Raw genomic sequence first — 17,889 nt, forward strand, 5'->3', positions numbered from 1 at the left:
TGGGCCCGCCTCCTAGACGTCACTTCCGGACTGAGTGCTTCCGGGTCGCCGCGGCCCCAGGGTACTGGTCTCGGTCTCCCGCAGCCGGCCGGAGCTCCGAGCGCCCAGCCGGGCCCGGCTCCGGCGGCGGCCGCGGCTGTTTCCTGCTCACCTCGGCCGGGGCGTCCTCGGCGGCGGTGCCGGGGTAAGGGCGGTTCGGCCGCGGGCGGAAACGGCGTCTGGGGCTTCCCTGGGCGGAGGGGGCGCCCTATTCGGCGGGGCTCGGCCGGCCAGGGAGCGGGGTCCCTTCGCGGCCGGCGAGGGGGCGATGGGCGACCCCGCCTTTCCGGCACTCCGGGGGCCCGGCTGCTCCTCAGGATACCCGTTCCCCCCCGAGGGCTGCCTCGCAGCCTCCTGGGGACCGGCAGTGGGAGGCTCGGGGCAGCTCAGGAGGAGCACCCCATGTTCGGCAACTGCCGCGGCAGCAGAACACCCCGATTCCAGCCGCAGGCAGTTACCGCGCAGTTGGTCCTCAGCCCGGGCTCCGGTGACAGACCGGGGTTTGTACTCACTCTGTGACCTTGGACAAGTCACTCCATCGTCTGAGTCTCAGTTGGCTGGTTAGTTCAATGGGGAGTGAACCTGTCTGCTCGGGGCCGGGGTGGGGATGAAGGGAGATGCATACGAAGCACAGGCTCTGGCATACAGCAGGCATCCAATAAATGATGCGTGCGTGCTCAGTCGCTTCAGTCGTGTCCGACTCTTTGCGACCCCATAGGACTCACTATATCCCCGCTAGGCTCCTCTGTCCATAGGATTCTCCAGGCAAGGATACTGGAGTGGATTGCCATGGCCTCCTCCAGTGGATCTTCGCAGCTCAGGGATGGAACCCGGGTCTCCTGCGTTGCAGGTGGATGCTTTACCGTCTGAGCCACCAGGGAAGCCACTCCCCCACCCCCCGCCAATAAATGACAGCTGCTGTCGATTCGGCCACAGTCCCTGGGGAGGGCCCGAGATTGGGACTAGGGTGTTTTGCACAACTGATGTGGTGCTTAGAGGCTGTAGGAGTCAACAGACTGGGAATAGCAGTTGCCAGCTTCCTTGTGCTGCGGGGAGGGGAGCCTGCTTGCTCCAGAGCCCCTCTGCCAGCGGCAGCTGCCACTGGGGAAGCCCAATTTCAGCATCGGCTGAGGCTATTTTCAGAGGTCGGGAAGCCCTCTTTCTGAATCTCTCTGAGATTGGGTTGGGGTGTGGGGACCCTCTGGTGTTTTCACTGCCAGTGGAAGGTTGCCTAGGATGTGTCTCAGGGGCTTGGGGATGAGTGCCAAGGAGTGGGGTGCGGAGGTGGAGGGGGTTGATGGGCACTCCCCTTGCTGCTGTTTGGAGGCCCAGGGAACTCTGAGCGGCCTGAAGCTAGACCAGGGATCTGTAAACCTGTGGACTGGGACAGTGCCGGGCCCAAAATAGCTTCTGCCTGTGCAGGGAGGAGGAAGCCTTCAGATGCTGCTTGGGGAATGTTTCTGCTTGAATGGGCCAGCTGAGGTAAAGCCAAGCTCATGCTTTGCTATCCAGAATCATTTCAGTTCCGTTCAGTAAGGTTTTAAACAGAGCTAGCTTTCCTCTGAGATGTTTAAAAAATAATTAAAATGCCACCACCCCCTCCTCCCCCGACTGCAATATCTCTCTTCAAAGGGGGGCCCAGATTGTGAGTGCAGGAAGGTGCTGACCAGGTCTCTTGGCTCTGGACACCCACCCGATTCTGTTAGGGATGTTCATGGTACCATGCTTTTTTTATTCTTCCGCCAGCCTGGCATGTCTTGGCATTCCAGTCCTTGGGTTGCTTGGAGAAATTAACGGCTTCTGTCACTGCGCTGTCTTGGTATCTGTAACCACGCTGTTTTTGCACAGAGCATGTTTTTTGTTGTTCTTGCAGAGTGCTAGGAATAAATTGCTGGCTCTGTGCTCAGAAGAGACACCAGCTATGACCAGCTACAATGCAGCCTGTATTCTCAGAAAATGAATTCAGGAGGGATGATGTCAGCTGCTTTACCACTGGCCGGGCGCTGGTCAGCCTCCCCTCTCAGCCCTTGAGCTTACGTCATAGAGAGATCTGTGCTCTTCCAGTCCCGCTCCATGTGAGAAGATGGGAGTCTCGGCTGCCACTGAAATTTTTAGAACTCAGCTGTGCTGGCCCTGCCATAGGGTGTCTGCCTTCGTCAAGCCCTTCTGAGAAGAGCTGTCCAGCAGCTGGACAGCTGTCCTGAAAGCAGCGCAGCTCAGAGCTTGAGTCAGGGTTTTGGCATCAGACCCGGGTTCAGATCCCCGAGCCCCTTCTCCCTGTCCTTATGGCTTAGGGTGAGTGACTCGGCCCCTCTGCGCATGCACGCTGAGTCGCTTAGCTGTGTCAGATTCTTTGTGAGCCCATGGCCTGTGGCCCACCAGGCTTCTCTGGCTGTGGGATTCTCCGTGGCCGTGGGAACACTGGAGGGGGTTGCCATTCCCTCCTCCAGTTGGCCCTTCTGAGCCTCAGTTTTTTCTTGTTTAACCTTGGGGTTGTCGAGTGGATTTCGTTGATTTTCATGGGGCACTTAGCAGAGGGCCCTTCTGTGCTAATCCCTTGGTGAATGGTACTCATGGTAACCATAGATGAGCAAAGTAAAGGAGGAAAATCCCAGGCCACGGGGCCGGCCACCCCAGGTTCAAATTCCAGCTCTGACCTTTTCAGGCTCTGTTGAGCAGGTTGTTTAATGGCAGAGCCTTGGTTTCTCTCCTTGTAGAACTGTGAGGATTAAACTGGATGATGCAGTTAAAGTGGAAAGCCTGAGGCCTAGTGCACAGTAGGACCACGACAATTGTTCCCTTCCTTCTTGCCTTTCCTCAAGGATCTTGTAGCATTTTCTTTCACCTGTTTGCTCACCAGTGGAGGATGGTTCAAGATTCCCCTTAGATGTGTTTCCCGCCCTTGGCTTTAGGACTTTGAATACCAGCCGGGCTGTTTGCAGCCCTTTTGCTTGTCTATTTGCCAGCCACAAACAAGGGTGGGGACTGTGGTATGGTTACAGCACTGAGCAGACGCTGACCTGAGCTTGAGGGTGGCTGACTCTGTTTTTGTAAAAAAAGTCAGTCTCTATTGGCTCAAGCCTGACTTCTTGGGAGAAAAATCATAGCAGTGTTTCGGAGGCTTGATGTCGCTCTGTCTAAATTGTTCTCAGATGTACTAAAAAACAGTCCCTGGGGCCAGAGGCCGGATGGAAGCTTCTTTTAGATAAATAAAAAAAAATGGTAAATGCATATGGGTTTTTTTTTTTTTTAGCAAGGACAGTGATGTCTTCTCTCAGGTTGCAATGCAGTTTTATTTTTAAAGCGAACACACATACTTTGATACTGAGCAGTAAGCCTGTTCAGCTAGAATTCAGGACAGAGCTCTGTCTTCTCAAACGCTGTGCCCTCCTGTCCCCTGCCTACGCCCTGTCCCCCCCACTGCACCAGCCTGGGGCCTGGCACCGCGGAGGCCTGCATATTGCTGAGCTCAGGAATCATGGGAGGAACACAGCTTTCCAGTCCTCAGGCCAGGCTTGGAACCTGGGGTCCGCCTTTTCCTAACCCTGAGCTTACATAAGCCTGTGGCAGATCATGTCATGGAGCCTTGCTTTCTTCCCGCTCCCGCTGGCCTTCCAGAATTCTAAGGAGAGCTAAATGAGAAACGTGAGCGTGGTGAATGCTGACGTGCTTAGCATCGTGTGTTTTGCCTGTTTTATCAAATACCTACTGTGTGCCAGGTGCTGTTAGGCATCTTGGTGAACAAAACAGACATTGTCCTTGCCTTTGCAGGGTTGACTGCTTACTGGATATTGAGGGGGAAACAGACAGAAGATAGTAAATGAATAAAGTTGAAAATTTCCCAGAGTATTTTTTTTTTTTTGGCCACACCCAGTGACATGCAGAACTTACCCCACTAGGGATTGAACCCATGCCCCCTGCAGTGGAACTGTGGAGTCTTAACCACTGGACCGCCCGGGATGCCCAAAGTTGATGATTTCAGATGGTGATTACCCCGGGATAATAGGATGACAAGGGCCAGGCAGGTGCGATTTACTGAGCTGGGGTGGTCAGGGAGAGCCTCAGAGGAGTGATGGTTGAGTTGAGACCTGAATGATGAGAGTGAGCCGGCGACAGGAGGGACCAGAGGAAGAACATGCAGAAGGAACAACATGTGCAGAGGTCCTGAGATCAAAATGGGCTTGATGCGTTTGAGAAGCAGGCAGAAGGGTCTGTGTGGGTGGACCTTAAAGGACAGGGATGGCTGTTCTGAGGGCCACAGCGACCTTGGGCAGGAGGGAGAATCTGATCCCAAGTGGCACTGCTCACCTGTGTGCTGCTCAGGTCTGAGCCTTGGGCTTCCTTGGCAGGGCAGTGGGTGGGAGAAGGTGGCCTCTCTTTGTCCCTAATTCTCCTGCATGTCTTACCCCCCAGGCGTCTCCCCAAAACTGGAGAAGCCAGAGGAGTATCTCAGTGCCGCCTGCGTGATTTTATGGACTTCCTGATCGTCACCAGGCTCATGGGCACTTAGGACTTCTGAGCTGGACTCAGAGCTGCTGGAGGACTGTGCAGGTCCATCCCATTCCACCGCAGCTTGTTTTTGGTCCCTCACCATCTCCCACAGCCAACAGGAGCCCCCCCACCACACATACACATCTTCCACAGCCAACAGGACCCTTCCCTTCCCCCCCACACACACACTCAAGACAGCGGCAGGTTTTTATGAAGCGTGTGCCCTGCCCTGGCACTGTGACCTTTCCTGAGTCACTTGGTCACAATCTCTGCACCCATGGAGCTTGTGGGCAGGAAAGGCAGGCCAGGTGAGTGTGAAAGCACATGTCCACCCCGGTGGGAGATATTTGCCTCACTCTGATCTCACCTCCGGAGAACGCTTGGCAGGTGTAGCACCTTCCCACACTGGGAGCATCTGCGCCTCATGGGCCTACTCTGAGCTGGCATTCTGGAGAGCGTTCTTTTCCTTTCCTTCCCTTGGCTGTACTGGGGCTTCGTTGTAGCCTGCAGGCTCTTTGTGGCAGTGTACAGGCTTCCCTAGTTGCCCCAAGGCGTCTAGGGTCGAAGTTCCCTGACCAGGGATGGAACCCTCACGCCCGGCATTGGAGGGCAGGTTCTTTACCACTGGACACCGGGGAAGTCCCTGAAGAGCTTTCTGTACAGACTGCAGAGAATCCTACCAGCTCTGGACTGTAAGAATTATTAACCCCCTTTTTCAGATGAGAAAACTGAGTTGAGTACTTGGCCCAAGTAACCTGGAGAAGCAGATCCAGGGTTCACACCCAGGCAGTCCAGCTTTGAAATCTGTCTGTAACCCCTATGGGCTGTGTTGCCTCCCCTGGCCCTGGCAGTATCCCTTGATGAATACAGATTTGCTGCAGCATCGTCGCGCCAAGAATACTGATGGATCTGTGCCTACTCTACTAACAAGTGGTCAGGGAGACGGCAAGAGTGTATGAATCCTGTGCGTCCAGCTTATAAGGTTCTGTCCTCTCCCAAGAAAGAACGGTAAAAAACAAAGGTGGGGTGGGATTCCCTCGTGGTCCTGTGGTTAGGACTTATGCCTCCACTTCAGGGGGCACAGGTTCAATCCCTCATTGGGGAACTAATATCCCAGAAGACAGGGCATGGCCAAAACCCCCACCCCGCAGAAGAACAAAGGCAGATCAAGGGACTCTCCAAGGGTCGGCAGCCAAAGTAGCCTTTTTTAAAAAAAATGATTACAGGTGTGATCGTGTACTTGTCCCCCTTGCTTTGAACCCTTCAGTAGCTGCACGGGGCTCTTGGAATGAAATGTCTGACTCGTTGAGACCCGAGGCTGGGATCCTGCTGGTGTGGCAGCCTTGTGTCCTGTGAGACCCTCCTCCTCTCTCTGCTTCAGCCTCACTAGCCTTTTCCTTTCATTTCGAGGAATGATGTGCTTCTCGGTCTTCCCCTTCCAGAGCGTTCTGCGGGTCCAGGCAGGCAGCATGTCGACGCTTCTGGCAATGTCCCTGCCTCTAAGCCAGAAGCCATGGAGGAAATAAGGTAGCCCCCGTCCCTGGATCGGATTAGATGGGGAAGCCCAGTTCAATGGATGCAAAATACAAGGATGACTTGTTCCGAAAGTACGTGCAGTTCCACGAGAGCCAAGGGGACGCCACCCCCGGCAGTGATGAGTCCCTGCGGGCGGCAGCCTCCACCCTGCTCAGCCTACACAAAGTGGACCCCTGCTATCGATTCCGGCTGATCCAGTTCTATGAGGTGGTGGAGAGCGCCCTGCGCTCGCTCCGCTCCTCCAGCCTGCGGGCCCTGCGCTGCGCCTTCAGTGTGCTCGAGACGGTGGGCGTCAACCTCTTCCTCTGCCCTTGGAAGAAGGAGTTCAGAAGCATCAAGGTAAGGTCTGGGGACAGGCTCTGCATGCTGCTCTCCCCTCTTGCGCCTTCCTGTCCATCTTGGGAAGAGGGTTTGTGCCCGTGTAATCTCCTCCTTCCTCTGCTTGGGCCCTCCTGGCTTCCCTGCTGCCACCTGGCCTCCCTGCATAGTGCCTTCTCTTCACTGGTTGCCTGCCCCTGGCAGCTCACATCTGAAACCGTGAGGTTGGAAAGGTGGGCAGCACCCAGTTATGCAGGGCCTTGGAGCCGGGGGCAGGGGCTGGAAATTATTCTAAGGGGGCTGGGAAGCTGGCAGGGCCGGGATCCAGTTTCCATTGGAGAAGACGACTCCTGGCAGTTGTATGGGAGGTAGACCGCGTGGAGGCCTTGAGGAGGCTGCCGCGGGCGAGGGAGACAGGGATGAGAGGGGAGGAGGAACTGGAGACCGAGAGTTCTGAATCGTTCCAAAGGCGGTGGTGGCTCAGGAGAGTTCCCCGGGGCAGGCTAAGTCTCATGGAAATACCAGAAAGGGTACTCGCATTGCTCCTGGGTGTTTCTGCCTCTGACCCGATTCCCTTTCTCCATCAGTGTTTGACCTGCACCTCCCCAAGGAGCAGGGCCCCTGCAGCCCATGTGGAAGGCCAGTGGCTTTGCTCCCTGCCCCCCCCCAGGGCCATTTCCCTCAGACCCCTGCGCTGAGTTGTTGGGGAGCAGTAGCCTCCATCTGCCGCCCTGAGATGGCCCCGAACCCCGCTCCCCACCTGCCCGTGTGCAGACTGGGTGCACCCCGCCCGGGTACAGTCTCCGCGGTGTGTCTGGGAGAGAAGAACCCACCTCTGCTCCTCTGCCCTCCCTTCCCCTAGACCTACACGGGCCCCTTCGTGTACTACGTCAAGTCGACGTTACTGGAGGAGGACATCCGAGCCATCCTGAGCTACATGGGCTACATACCTGAGCTGGGGACCGCCTACAGGCTCAAAGAGCTGGTCGAGACGTTGCAAGTGAAGATGGTCTCCTTCGAACTCTTTCTGGCCAAGGTAGAGTGCGAGCAGATGCTGGAGATCCACTCGCAGGTCAAGGACAAGGGCTACACGGAGCTGGACGTGGTGAGCGAGCGCCGGGGCAGCGCAGAGGACGCGCGGGGGTGCGCGGAGGCCCTGCGGCGGCGCGCCGAGGCCCGCGAGCCGCTGTCGGCCTCGATGGCGCGCGTGGTGCTGCAGAAGTCGGCCAGCGAGCGGGCGGCCAAGGACTACTACAAGCCCCGGGTGACCAAGCCCTCGCGGTCGGTAGACACCTACGACAGCTACTGGGAGAGCCGGAAGCCTCCCCTGAAGACCTCGCTGAGCCTGCGGAAGGAGCCGGCGGCCGCCGAGCCGGGGGACGAGCTCAAGGACGAGATCGTCCGGCCGCCACCCTCGCTCCTGACCGTGGCCGGCTCCTCGCACGGCGGCGCCGACGACCTGCCGGCCCCCGCGCCCAGCAACGGGCTCGGCCTGCTCCGCGGCCCCTATCTGCCCGGCTCGGACGACGTGGATCTGTACACGGACGCGGAGCCCCGGGCCGCCTACCGGAGGCAGGATGCCCTGCGGCCCGATGTCTGGCTGCTGAGAAACGACGCCCACCCCGGCTACCACAAGCGCTCGCCCCCCGCCAAAGAGTCCGCCCTCTCCAAGTGCCAGAACTGCGGCCTGTCCTGCAGCGCCGCCCTCTGCCAGCGCTGCGACAGCCTGCTGGCCTGCTCCCCGGCCGCCAAGCCCAGCGCCTTCCCCGGCAAGGCCTCCGGGCACGACAGCCTGGCCCACGGGGCCGCCCTGCGGGAGAAGTACGCGGGCCAGACTCAGGGCCTCGAGCGGCCGCCGCACCTCCACTCCAAGTCCAAGCCGCCCACCGCCGCGGCCGCCACCTCCCGCTGTGGCTTTTGCAACCGCCCGGGGGCCGCCAACACCTGCACGCAATGTTCCAAAGTCTCATGTGACGCCTGCCTCAGCGCCTACCATTACGACCCCTGCTGCAAAAAGAGCGAGCTGCACAAGTTCATGCCCAACAACCAGCTGAACTACAAGTCCACCCAGTTCTCCCATCTCGTGTACAGATAGACGCCACCCCTCACCTCCCTGCTCCAAGGGCTACACCTCCGACCTTTCTGGTGTCACGGAGAAGCAGCGTTGAGGCATAGATCTCAGAAGCAGAGCCCTGCCCTTGACCACGCGGGTGTTGGGGGATCCTGGGGCCGGCCACCCCACGTGGGAGTTCCCTTACCGACTCAGATTATTTCAACTGATGGCTGCTTTGTCGTCTGGCAGGAGAGAGGGTGGCGCTTCTGTTGGGATTCCTTTTTGCTAATCTCTCCACTCCCTGTTCCTGTGTTTTTTTTTGTTTGTTTGTTTGTTTTTTTTTTTTTTTTGGTGGGGGGGGGGTTGTTTCTTCAAGATGGTTTCTATCTCTGGGACTCTTGCCGACCACTCACTCCCACCGCGAAGCCAACTTGGATTGGGAAGGGCCCCCCCGGGTCGCTTCCAGATGCCCACCTGGAGCGGTGAGCTAGAGGCCTGTTGGCTTGTGAAATGAGCCCTCCTGCCACACCGGGCCTCCTCCACTGGCTCATCCCTCCGCCGCCGTCCCCAAACACCGGGACCCCCGCCGGCATCCCCCGCCTGCCTTCCCTGCCTCTACGCGTCAACGGTGACCCGAGCCCAGGATTCACTGAATGTCATGCTGTTGCTTCCACAGCTCAGCGCAGCGTGGGGTCTGTGAACTTGGCCCTCACGCTCTGCAGTGTGGACCTTCCACCGCGGCACTGACCCCCGCCCCCCCCCCCTTTCTGTCGTTTGCACATCCTTCTCTTCCTGTACTGTACATAGATATTTTTGAGATTTATTTTTAAATAAATATTCAACTTGCCGTGTGTTTCAAAGTGGTGAAAACATTACCGGTGTAGCTATTTATAAAGATGCCCCAGGTTCTTTAGTCTTCCAGGGGAGGGGGCTCATGCCCTTCCACCTTGCTGCCTGCGCTCGCCGCAGCCGGAAGGTTGAGTGGAGCGTGCGGGGGCGGAGGAGGAACAGAGACTATGTCCCCTGGGCTCGTGGAGAGCCGCTGTCTTCCCTGCAACCAATCTCAACACCTACCTCCAGTGCGCACCTCGGGGGGCTCGTCTGGGCTGAGAGGTCTCTGCGCCCGCAGACTGTGACCACCAGTGACGAGTCGGGAACCTCGCCCTGTGGACCCTCAGCCTGGTCTTCGCCGCTTGCTGAGTGGACTTTGCACTGCAGTCTCCTCGAGTCTCAGTTCAGAAGGAAGAGGGTTTGGGATCCCCACCGCCCCTCCACTTCAGTCCTCTCCTCTTCCCCTGTTTCCAGGACGCCTCTGTAACCTACGCGACCTTTTTGCACTAGAAGTGGTTACGAGTCTGCGTACGCGCAGCAGATGGGCGCCTCCTGAGATTCTTAGCCGAGCCTCCTCTTAGGTGATTTAACTGACCCCCGATTATCCTTTTGGGTTACAGAGGAGGAGCGGGGCAAGAATCTGAAAATAGAACCGCTTCCGTGTGAACTAACAATATATTTTAGCCATAAGTGTTGGTGATGTACAGAATGTTACGGGGATTGACCTGCAGTGGGTTTTCTGATGGGAGGAGGTATTCAGCTCCTGATCACATTTCCATCTGGCTGAATCCTGAGGCCACTGTGAATTTGCTGATGTTCTTCCAACTCAGTTGAGAGATTTTAAGGTTTTCAAAATCTTCTATGGCTTTTTTTAATATATATATCTAGTAGATCACTTGTAGATATTCCATGTGTATATAAAGCTGAGTTTCAACTTTATTACTAAGGCCCTCCCACTCGGGGGCACCCATCTTTGATGTTCTTCCTTTTCACATTTCAGACGTGTCAATGCCTGTCCCAGTCCTGACTTTCCCAGTTTTCCATTTTCAGACGGCTCTAGCACTACACTAACTCTTAACCAGCCGTGATGCCACGTAACTTATACAGCAGACAGAGGCAGGAATAACCCACTTGTTCTGGAAGAGAAAGCCCAGTGTGGGTTATCATCACGGAAACACTGTGTTGATGGGTTGGAATAGGAAATGCTGTGACCGTGCTCCTCCTCGGTGTGTATCTTAATTGTATAAGGTTGCTGTGATTGAGATAAATAGATGCGAATTTAAAAATGCAGATGTTTTGCATTTGGTTTCTACCAAGAGTTGAAATGTTGAGAGATGCTTTAAAAAATAATAATAAAGTGTCTTCCATTGTTAATGAAGTGTTTGGGGTTTTATGTCTCTCCTCTCTGCCGCTCTGAAGTTTGGGTTGCTTGGGTTTGTTTTTTTGCTGTTTTTTGTTTGCTTTTTGCTCAAACCATGTTTTGTTCTTTAGTGACAGGACTCACATTTTCTCCTCCATGAAACTCACAAATGATAACAGCCAGCATTTGAGTGCTTGTTCTGTGAGACAGACTTTAAAAAAACAAAAAGATTTATTTATTTGTTCAGGTTGCTCCGGCCTCTGCTGCGCGGCCTTCTCTCGCTGTGGTGGTCTGGGGCTACCCTAGTGGCGGTGCGCCGGTCTCTCATCGCACTGGCTTCTCTTCTTGCCAAGCACAGGCTCTCGGTGCCCACGCTTCAATAGTTTTGGTGGGTTGGCTCAGTTTTTGCAGCACAGGAGCTGAGTTGTCCCCTGGCACGTGGGGTCTTCCTGGACCAGGGATCGAACCCGTGTCCCCTGCATTGGCAGGTGGATTCTTTACCACTGAGCCACCAGGGAAGCCAAGCCAGGCATGTTATATGCTGAGACTTTGGAGATCTCATGTAATAGTCTCGGTCCTCCTGGAAGATAACCTAAATCCCATCTTACAGATGGGGAAACCAAGATGTGCAGAGTTCAGCCATGCTTCTAGGAGTGGGACTGCAGACTCCAGGAGAAATGATTGTTAGTGGTGACAGACAGGAGTTAAATAACAGTAAAGGGTGTTGTGTTAAAAAAAAAAAAGGCAATCCCATTTAAAAATGTTTTGATTCATTTAAATGCCTCAAGAGGATCCTGGTCAGTGTAATGCTAGCTTGTCTCTAAGAAAGAGAAAGCAGGGCCAAGAATCTTTCGCAGAATCTTGGCTTTTCAGTCCCCTCTATTCAGGGCAGACCATACTACTTACCCATTATAGCAACAATAGGAGATTTTTTTTTTTTTAATTTTTTTTAATTTTTAAATTTTACATAATTGTATTAGTTTTGCCAAATATCAAAATGAATCCGCCACAGGTATACATGTGTTCCCCATCCTGAACCCTCCTCCCTCCTCCCTCCCCATACCATCCCTCTGGGTCGTCCCAGTGCACCAGCCCCAAGCATCCAGTATCGTGCATCGAACCTGGACTGGCAACTCGTTTCATACATGATATTTTACATGTTTCAATGCCATTCTCCCAAATCTTCCCAAATGAAGTTTCCAGAAACTGATATAACATGGCAAATCAACTTCAATAAAAATAATAAATAAATAATGAAGGTTGACTTAACCTACATGGCAAAAATCTTCAGGGCAATGTAAGAGCAGCTGTGGTTTGGGGACATCCTGGCTTTATCCCCTGGTGGGGTGTCTGTGCCACCACGCAGCCCACTCTGGGGGCTTGGCCCCCACGAGGCTGCTCAGCTGTCCAGGAAGAGACTAAACAGGTCTCTCCAGCTCACTCACTGGCTGAACAAATATCCAGGCCTTGGCCCAGACGAAGGCCCAGGTGCTGGGTTTGATTTTAGCAACAGCATAGGAAATGGCACTGCCATCCTGGCTTCCTGGAGATGAACACCCAGCCTGGGAGAGCTAAGGAAGCCAGACACTCGCTCCTGATGCTCCTGTATCTATCTGAAGGGGAGCAGAGACTCTGAGCAGCTTGCTTGATTTGCATATGTAAATGACAAGCATATTTAAGCATCACCAGGCCCACCAGCTGTACAGCATTACCATGAGCCTTGCTGCCAGCTCTGAGCACCGACCTGTGGTACCCCACACACTCAGAGGGATAGAGCCATGGCAGACATTGCCAATTAAACTCTGGTAGCTGCTCACTCACCCTCCCTTGCTAATAAAAGCCTGGAGGTTTAGACATCTGGCCAGCAGGATAAAGACTGCCTTTCCCAGCCTCTTCTGCAGCCGAGCACGGTCATATGGTTAGGTCTGGTCTGTAGGATGGAAAAGTGCTGTGACTTCTAAGACTCGTCCTTCAAAGAAAGAAGCTTGTGCCTCCCACCCTGACTGTGCTGGCTGGAACGGAGCAGCTCTGTGCGACTCTGAGGCAAAGGTCAAGGCAAGCGGGGCATGGCAAGTGGCTGGAAGGGGCTGGCTTCCTGTCACTTAGGAAGCCAGCATCTTACCTGGCCTGCCCCACCTATCTTCAGATTTTATATGCAAGAAATAAACTACTCTCTTGCTTAAACCCACATTTGTATTTTTCCATTTGCTCATTTTAGAAAACTTGATTTACAAAGAAAGCCAGACGAGAATAATGATGCCGCACGTACACTGAACCCAGGGCTTCAGTGGTTGAATGGTTAACGACTTCCGGCCAACCTGATATTTTCTGTACCTGTCCATCCACTTCCCCGACTCCTAAATTCCCTGGAAGCAAATTCCAGACATCTGTTTCATTTAGGAACATTTCAGTTTGCATATCTAAAAGACAAGGACTTCTAATACCCTGACCGTATTTAAATTTTTATAACAATTCCTTAATTAAGCAACAGATATCAAGTCAGTGTTCCCAGGTCTGGTTGTCTCCTAACTGCATACTTTAAAAACTGCTCGCCCTGGGGTCCCAATAAGGTCTCACACTCTAGTGGATAGATCTTTAAATCACCTTAATCCTAAAGGCTGTCCCCATGGAGGGACACTTCTCGTTCTTTTTCTTTTTTATTCCTCCTGGAATGTATTTTTTGAAGAGACTGGGTTGTTCGTCCTTTGGAGTTTGCCAGAGTCTGAATTCTGCTGATGGCAGCCCCTGCTGCTGTTTATCGAGTTCCTCTGTTCCCTCAGCCTCCTGAAATTTGGCAGTTGGATCTTTTCTTTTTCAACTCCTTTCTGTTTATTTGAACATATTGTTCAAAAGTAGAAAAATAAACATTTCTTCTGCAGCTCCATCAATAAGGGGTGAGAGAAAGGCACAAGGCAGAATCGGGGCTTAGTGAATAAAGAGAGTCAGGGTTCCAGACGGGGTAGGGCTGGGTCCAGGTCTGCAGACACACAGGTCTCCACTGGCAACACCTCAGGTTCTTATAAGGAGACTGAAGGGGTTGAACGGGACCCCTTGGGCCTCCTGGGGATGCAGCAGTGGTGCAGGCGGCCCTGGGGCGGCAGTCCCGCCCTGGGCCGAGCCAGGATGCAAGCCTGGAGCTCCGGGCAGATGTGGCGCGGCATGTGCAATGGCCGGTCAAGGACGACCCCCAGGGACGAGTGGGCCACGGCCCCCAGGACCTTCAGCATCACAACTAGCTCTCCCTCCAGGCCACAGGGCGCTCCACGCCTGCAGCCGCCTCAGGTCCTGGGTCCCGGGGAAGAGGCGAGAGCTGCAGCTCCCGTTCTTCAGCGAGAGTGACTCTGCCAAGGCATGCTTGGCTCTCTTGAAGCCCTCCGGCTCCCGTGGCAACAGGGAAGGGAACCGGCCCCCGTGGCAGCCCATCCCCGCCACAATGGGCTTGGATGTGGGGACAGGGCCTGCTCTGGCCAGGTCCAGCCAGGTCCAGCCTCACGATCAGCAACACCAGGACCCAAGTTAACGCCACGGCTAAATCTCAATGGCTTGTCTGGCCCCAGGGCTCTGCTTTTAGCCAGGCACGTGGGGCAAGCCCAGCTGATGTGTGCCAAGTGAAAAGGCAAAGGGAAAATGGAATCTCCACTTGGACTACAGAGGGGTGAGTGGGTGGGGCCAGGCACCCAGCCAGGTGAGCCGGGGCCTGTGCCAGGAAGGAACGAGAGACTGAGATTCAGTTGCAGAAGAGAACTTTGTTTCTGAGAAGTCCCCATGCCCGGAGAGTCTCCGGGTTAGGACTCCTGGGGAATGCCTTTAGCTTGCTGACTTTGGGGAGCCCCCGAAGGAGGCTGACGCTAGTGGAAGGATGGGAAACTGACTCAAGGACCCTCAAATGGGGGCAGGGACATAGAGGGGTGGGTGAGACTGCCTGAGCCACAGAGAAGGGGCATCCTTTGAAGGTGCAGAAGTTTTAAAGTCCGCTGTGGCCCTCTTTTCTACTGCTACTTTTGTTACCTATGCTTTTGACATTAAATCCAAGAAACTGTTGCCAAATCCAGCTTCATGAAACTTTTGTTTTCTTCTAGGAATTGTTTTTTAGTTTCAGACTAAAACTAAATTTGGATCTTCAATCCATTTTCGGTTTTGTGTATGCTATAAGGGAAGGGTCCAGCTTCATTCTTCTGCATTTGGATGTCCAGTCTTCCCGGTACCATTTGTGGAAATGGTCCTTCCCCCCACTGACTGGTCTTGGCGTCCTTGTGGAAGACCTTCGGACCACATACGTAAGGGTTTAGTTCTGGCCTGTCTCTTCTGTTGGTCTCTGTGTCTGTCTCTGTGTCAGGACCACACTGTTTTGATTACTGTAGCTTTGTATGTAATGTGTTTTGATAAGCCCTCCAGAGTTTCTGTTGTTCTTCAAGATCGTTTTGGCTATTCGGGGTCCCTTGAGATCCCATTTAAATTTTAGGAACTTTTTTCCCCATCTGTGCAAAAATGCCATTGGGGTTTTGATAGGGATTACATTGAATCAGTAGATTATTTTGGGTAGTATGGACATTTTTAATGATGTTCAGTCTTCCAACTTGTGAACACAGGATGTCCTTAATTTGTGTCTTCTTTCAGCAATGCTTTGTAGTTTTTGGTGTACACGTTCTTCGCTGCCTTGGTGAGATTTACTCCTAAATATTTTATTCTTTTTGATGCTATTGTAAGTAGAATTGTGTTTGTATTTCCTCTTCAGATTGTTCGTTATTTGGGTATAGAACAATGAATCATAGAGAATAATGTGTTGATTTTGTATCCTGCAACTAATTCTTACATTAGTTCTAACAGGTGTGTGTGTGTAAACTTTTTAGGGTTTTCTACATGTAAGATCATGTCATCTGAGAACGGATATAATTCTACTTCTTTCTTTCCAATTTGAATGCCTTTTTATTTTTTTCCGGCCAAATTGCTCTGGCTAAGATTATCAGCGCTATGTTCCATAGAAGAGGCAAGAGTGGGCATCCTGGCCTCTTCTCGAGGCAAAACTTCCAGTCTTTCACCGCTGAGCATGAAGTTAGCTGTGGCACACGTGCTTTGGAAATGGCTTTTATTATGTTGAGATGGTTTCCTTCCATTTCTAGTTTGTTGAGTGTTTCTTTCTTTTTTACCATGACAGTGCGCTGAATTTTGTCACGCACTTTTTACGCGTTGATTGCAGCGATCGTGTGGTCTTTGTCCTGTCACACACTTTTTATGCGTTGATCGCAGTTATCGTGTGGTCTTCGTCCTCTTCTACGGGTTGATCGCAGCGATCGTGTGGTCTTCGTCCTCTTTTACGTGTTGTTCGTGGCGATCGTGTGGTCTTCGTCCTCCATCCTGTGTGCTGTATCACCTGGGAGTTGACTTTTTTTTTTTTTTTTTTTTTCTTTTCAGTAGTTGATTTCTGAGGCTTGCTCATTTGTGGGTTGGGTTTTTTGTTGTTGTAAGAACACTTCACAGATGTTGTCTTTTTTTATCAGGAGGCACATGGCGTCGAGTTCTGTCCCTTTGGAATATGGATAGCCTTTAAGGCTGTTACTCAGTACTTAGATCCGTTATTTAACTGGAGACTGAAAAATGGAGATATTCCAATTGTAGTCTTAATCGTTTGGCAACTGGAATACTTCTATAAAAAGAAACTTTTCTGTGGTGCTGTGAATTTCTACCCGGGACAAAACTGTATAAAACTAAATACATGAGCACACACAGGAGAGCATGTAAAACTGATGTAATTGGGGCAAGGCCCATGCATTTCACCAGTTGTACCAAAGTCAGTTTCCCGGATGTGATATCACTCTATAGCTGTGCAAGATGTTACCTCTGAGAGAAACTGGGTGCAGGGTACATGGAACCTTTCTGTACTATTTTTGCAACTTCCTATAAATCTAGGACTTAAAAAAAAGTTAAAAAGAAACATCCCTCATCAACTATTTTGCTACTAGTGATATAGTTTACGAAAAGCAGGATAGATGTTTACTTCTTTCCCTTTGTTTTTACTTAGAATACTGAGTTGATGCCTTAGAATCCCCTAACAGTGACTGATTCTTTTTAAACTTATTTTGTATTGGGGTACAGCTGATTAAAAATGCTGTGATAGTTTCGCTTCAGAACACTGAAGGGAGTCAGCTGAACATATAACATGTATTCACTCTCCTCTAAATCCAGTGACTGATTTTTAAAAAGTATTACTCTGAACTCATTGATTTCAGTATATCTTAAGTATTTCAACCCACTCCATTATTACTGTTATTGACTTTCAAGTCCCATCTTTGTTCAGTGGGAACCTCCTCAGGCTGGCTCCCGAGTCCTTTTGACCTGACCCTGAAACCCCACTTGCTTCCTCACCATCTGCTATAATGGGGGCTCCAGGTTCACCTTATACATTTCCTGCCCAAGTCCTGGAATTGAAGGTTTCTCCACAGAGCCCTGGGTCCTCTCCCTGTGAAATGACGTAAAATCCAACCCAAACAGCAGCAGAACATGTACTGTCTCCTGTCGCGAGCTCCGCAGGGAGGTCAGTTCCAGGACCGGCTAATCCCCTCGTCCGACAGAGGCGTTAAGGACCCGGGGCCCCGGCAGGTCAGCGAGGCCGTGCCTCGTGTTAGAGCTGCCGCCACAGGTCCGAGGAGCACTGCATCCCCACAGGATGGGAGACAAAGGCCAGACAATGGGAAGAGGGTGCTTCCCTGCTGTGAGTGACCGTTTTTTGAGTGTGAGGAAACAGCTGGAAATTCCCTAAGATGTTGCTTCCCTCTCCTGCCGGGACTGGGTCAGAGGCCTGTTGCTCAGCCTTCTCAGGTGAGACAGCGGAACAACCAGGAACGGCTTTACCTCCGCTCGGCTCCTCCGGGCGTCCTCTGCTGGTCACAGGGCCTTCAGCTCTGTGCGTGACCCTCCCCTGCAGCTTTCTGGCCTCTCAAGGAAAACCCTCCTTCCCTGGCTTGCTCCCCTTCACCCTGTTCAGTTCAGTCACTCAGTCGTGTCCGACTCTTTGCGACCCCATGGACTGCAGCACGCCAGGCCTGCCTGTCCATCACCAACTCCCAGAGTTTGCTCAAACTCACGTCCATCGACTCGGTGACGCCATCCAACCATCTCATCCTCTGTCGTCCCCTTCTCCCGCCTTCAATCTTTCTCAGCATCAGTGTCTTTTCCAATGAGTCAGCTCTTCGCATCAGGTGGCCAAAGTATTGGAGTTTCAGTTTCAGCATCAGTTCTTCCAATGAATATTCAGGACTGATTT

The 17,889-nt window shown here is 52.8% G+C and overlaps 1 protein-coding gene across 5 annotated transcripts; it reads left to right on the forward strand.

The window, feature by feature from the left end:
* Window positions 1–10,642, forward strand: SPATA2 (spermatogenesis associated 2). Of its 5 annotated transcripts, none has more exons than XM_044927544.2 (4): window positions 1–184; window positions 1,913–5,538; window positions 5,973–6,405; window positions 7,247–10,642. In XM_044927544.2, the coding sequence occupies exons 3-4, from the start codon at window positions 6,085–6,087 to the stop codon at window positions 8,477–8,479; spliced, it is 1,554 nt and encodes a 517-aa protein (XP_044783479.1). In that variant the 5' UTR covers window positions 1–184; window positions 1,913–5,538; window positions 5,973–6,084; the 3' UTR covers window positions 8,480–10,642. The 5 variants fall into 5 exon arrangements, with proteins under 5 accessions (XP_044783479.1, XP_044783480.1, XP_006048393.2 ...); XM_044927545.2 differs by having other exon boundaries at window positions 4,453–5,538; XM_006048331.4 differs by lacking the exon at window positions 1,913–5,538.
* The last annotated feature ends 7,247 nt before the right edge of the window (window positions 10,643–17,889 follow it).

This window comes from Bubalus bubalis, chromosome 14, assembly GCF_019923935.1.
Source record: "Bubalus bubalis isolate 160015118507 breed Murrah chromosome 14, NDDB_SH_1, whole genome shotgun sequence".
Classification (NCBI taxonomy): Eukaryota; Metazoa; Chordata; class Mammalia; order Artiodactyla; family Bovidae; genus Bubalus; species Bubalus bubalis.